General features: G+C 29.7%; 1 protein-coding gene across 1 annotated transcript; it reads left to right on the plus strand.

Moving 5' to 3' along the window:
* Nucleotides 1-1,014: 1,014 nt before the first annotated feature.
* LOC107873575 lies at nt 1,015-3,585 on the plus strand (the record flags this gene model as incomplete). The annotated part of the gene is given in 5 exon segments (XM_047405482.1): nt 1,015-1,121; nt 1,906-1,993; nt 2,883-3,180; nt 3,270-3,332; nt 3,437-3,585. Coding segments are annotated over 3 exon segments (444 nt in total). The 5' UTR covers nt 1,015-1,121; nt 1,906-1,993; nt 2,883-2,946.

Consider the following 3,585-nt stretch of genomic DNA (forward strand, 5'->3'; position numbering starts at 1 on the left):
TTTTGTCTTTTTCCAGTTGAAACTGAAGGGATATATAAACATCAAATATAATTATTATATTATTAATAGTTAGCTTCTCATTTTGCCAACTCTACATATACTATATGTCGGCATGTTGTCGCCTTCCTGTTTTTGTAATGATAAATGATGATGCATAAAGTGTTACGTACAAATGTTGAATGCTGATTAGAGGCGGCTCAACCCTTTAGGAGAAAAGACGACCGCCTAAGACCCCAAAATTTGAGGGGCCTGTTTTTGTTTAGTAATAATAAATTATAAATTTTAAGAAATATACTAAATACTATTTATAGAAAAAAGAAAAATTTAATTAAAAAAAATAAAACGCAAGGCCTCTGTTTGATTTTTGCCTTAGGCCATAAATTTGCTTGAGCCGCCCCTGATACTGATAATGCCATTCTATGCTTAATAAAAAAATAAAAAAATAAAAAGCTACTTACATTCATCTGACAAAATATTTCATGTATGCTAAGACATAATATATGCTTGATTAGAATAACGTTTGGTTATAAATTTTAGTAGTAGATTTAAAAAAAAATTCTTTAAATATTTATTTGATCATGAAAAATTAATCAAATTTTAAAAGCATAGATCAAATTAATTTTTAATGGATCAAAAAATTGAGTGGGTTCTTTTTAATGGATCAAAAAAAAATTAAAAAGAAAATTATTTTTTAAAAAAAATAAATAAAAAATAAAATAAAAAATGACGTGGCCCTCTAATAAGCTGCCACGTGGCAAGACTGTTTTTAAAAATCGGCTGTTAAAAAGTAATGGCTTGAATGAGCCAGTTTTGTAACGGCGATGGCATAAATAAGCCCAACTTTTAACGGATGACATAAATGAGTCATTTCTAATAGGTCAGTAGCATATTTGAGCCTTTTTCCTTTTATATTTAAGTACTCAAGAATAAATTCTTAATTCTTCATTTTAATTAAAGAGGGATAATGTCCAATTAATGTATAATACATAAATTAAATAAAATTAAAGGTATGAATATAAACGGCTCCCAAAAAGCCGTTTCTACAGTTTCTTCATCTTCCTATCTCTACAAAATATACCTATGAAGGCTCATGTATGAATTTTAACTATTCTTTTATCAAGGTTTGTAATGAATCATTTCTCTTCTCAATTATTTGTATATTCAATTGATTTTAATGCATATTAATTTCTGAATAATTGCATTTAATTCATTCTTCAGCCTTTTCATGTTCTTTTTATGTACTATATATACATACAAAAGCCAATCTTCTTCATAATATAGCTTGCTTAGTCTTTTTTGCTTTTAATTTTCTAGTATGATTTATTCTCTTCTTTCAGAGTTGGTTACTAATAGAGATGATTTGATGATAAGGGTTAGGATTTGTAGAATGTGGGATGCCATAAATTCCAAAAAAAAAAAATGGGGAATTGATCAGTTTGGATATGATATTTTTCGATGAAAAGGTACCTCATCAACATAATTCTTACTCTTTCTTATACAAATTTTTTCAAAACTCTTGATTAAAAATTCACATGTTTTGATATATCAGGGCAATTTGACACATACTATAGTCCGGAAAAATCACGTTAGCAGGTTCAAGCACAAGTTAATTGAAGGTTCATTTTTTATCATCAAAAACTTCAAAGTGGTTGAAAGTAGTGGTGTATATAGACCAGTTGAAAACTCTTTAAAAATAATTTTTCTTTCCCTCAACCGTGATCAAGAGTTTATCTGAAGATATTGTTCATATTCCTATGAACGGATTTCACTTTATAAAACCAGAATTGATTAACAATAACACGCTCTTATCACGTATATATATATACACTCTTTTAATTTTTAAATTTTACAAAATTGTTCAATTATCAATGTTTTCAACACACACTTTTTCTTCTTCATTTATAGATGTGGTGGGTTGTTTATATGGAGTTGGTGATATGGAGAGCGCTGGATCGAAGTGGAGAAAAAGAGACATCCAAATTGTTACTGATTAGTAAGTCACCCATCTCATATTAAGTAGTTTTATTTTTTGTCTTCCTAAAAGAGTGTTACTTTGAAATCATAAATTGATCTTTTTAAATAATTACATGTAAATGAACTATCATATTCTTATTTTTTCTTTTCTTGGATAGTTCGGTAAAGTAAAAAACAACCTTATGGGAAGATTTAGGAGAGAATTTTGCTCCTTATTTTCACAAGAAGGATTCCGGGCCATATATTGTGATTGTGACTTCCACAACTCTTAAAGAATTTCGTGGTATTATTTCAGATTTAATTATCGGATGTTATATATTTATGTGCTAACATTAGATCTTTATCGCAATTTTTATTACGTCCATTGTTAATAGGTGAAGTTAGCTTCTCTACCACATATGCTAGCAAAGTATATGTGAACCTTGATATAGATTACACACGATCTTTGAAGCAAAAGTTTTCCACCATATCCACGGGATTCCAAGTTATTGAAAGCTCTAATATTAATAGCATCCCAATAGAGGAAGAGATGTTTATCAACCGGATGAATATTAATAATTTGTTGGAATCTGATTGGAGTGCTGACATGCAGGTTATCTTTTACTTCTTACATTTTGATTTGCCATTTCAACACTTCAATAAGATAGATAATAGTAAATTTTATTTTGAGAATTGTAGGAATGCATTGTTACAGTAAGGAGCAAAATTACAGACATAATAAACTATTTTAGATGATACTACATTTCATGCAATGTATGCTCGAAGAAGATTACACCGACAAATGGTGTTTATCCATGCCTCAACTGCAACAAAGATTGCAAGTTTCCTTTGGTGAAGTAAGGATCCTGGAAGGACTATGAATTTGCTTTGTATTACTAATTAATGTTAACTTATTTTTACAAATATAGGTACAACATACACGTACAAGTAGAAGACAATACCGGAAAAACTACTTTTGTCTTATTCAATGACATGGCTGAGAAACTCCTTGATACATCAGCTCACAAGTTGTTTAACAAGCTATCATCGTTAGATAACAACGATGTTCCTGCCCACATTCAAAGCCTTTGTGGGAAAGATTTGATTTTTAAGCTTAAATTAAACAGTTACAATTTGAAAGAGAGGCTTGAAAATTTTACTGTATCAAAGCTTTGGATTGCAGATGAAAAATTAGAATTAGAGTACAAGCTGATGAAAGAGAAAAAGGTATTACAATATAGTCTGTTGAAATTTGTAAAGCCCAATTTCGTATAATTTGTAAATCATATTTTTGGCTATTGGTTTTACATGTGTAGAATTTGATAGAGGATGAAAGTGAGCCAAAAGATCGCGTTCCCAAAGAACTGTCCACAGAAAAGGTATTCATTCAGATACACTGTTTCAGTTATGGGACGTCTATTTCTTCTTAAGATTAACATTTTTAATACACATGCTCACAAATGTAGTTTTACAAATTACACAGGTATCTTTTGACATCTTATTGGATAAATTAGAAGATCATGAGGAAGAAGTGCATGTCATTGATGGGGCTAACAGTAGGAAAAGAAGAAACCTAATCATAGAGGAAGATGACTTAATTGATGAAGACACAAATAAGTTCAAGAAGTAGAG

Source organism: Capsicum annuum, unplaced genomic scaffold (genome assembly GCF_002878395.1).
Source record: "Capsicum annuum cultivar UCD-10X-F1 unplaced genomic scaffold, UCD10Xv1.1 ctg79004, whole genome shotgun sequence".
In the NCBI taxonomy this organism is placed as follows: Eukaryota; Viridiplantae; Streptophyta; class Magnoliopsida; order Solanales; family Solanaceae; genus Capsicum; species Capsicum annuum.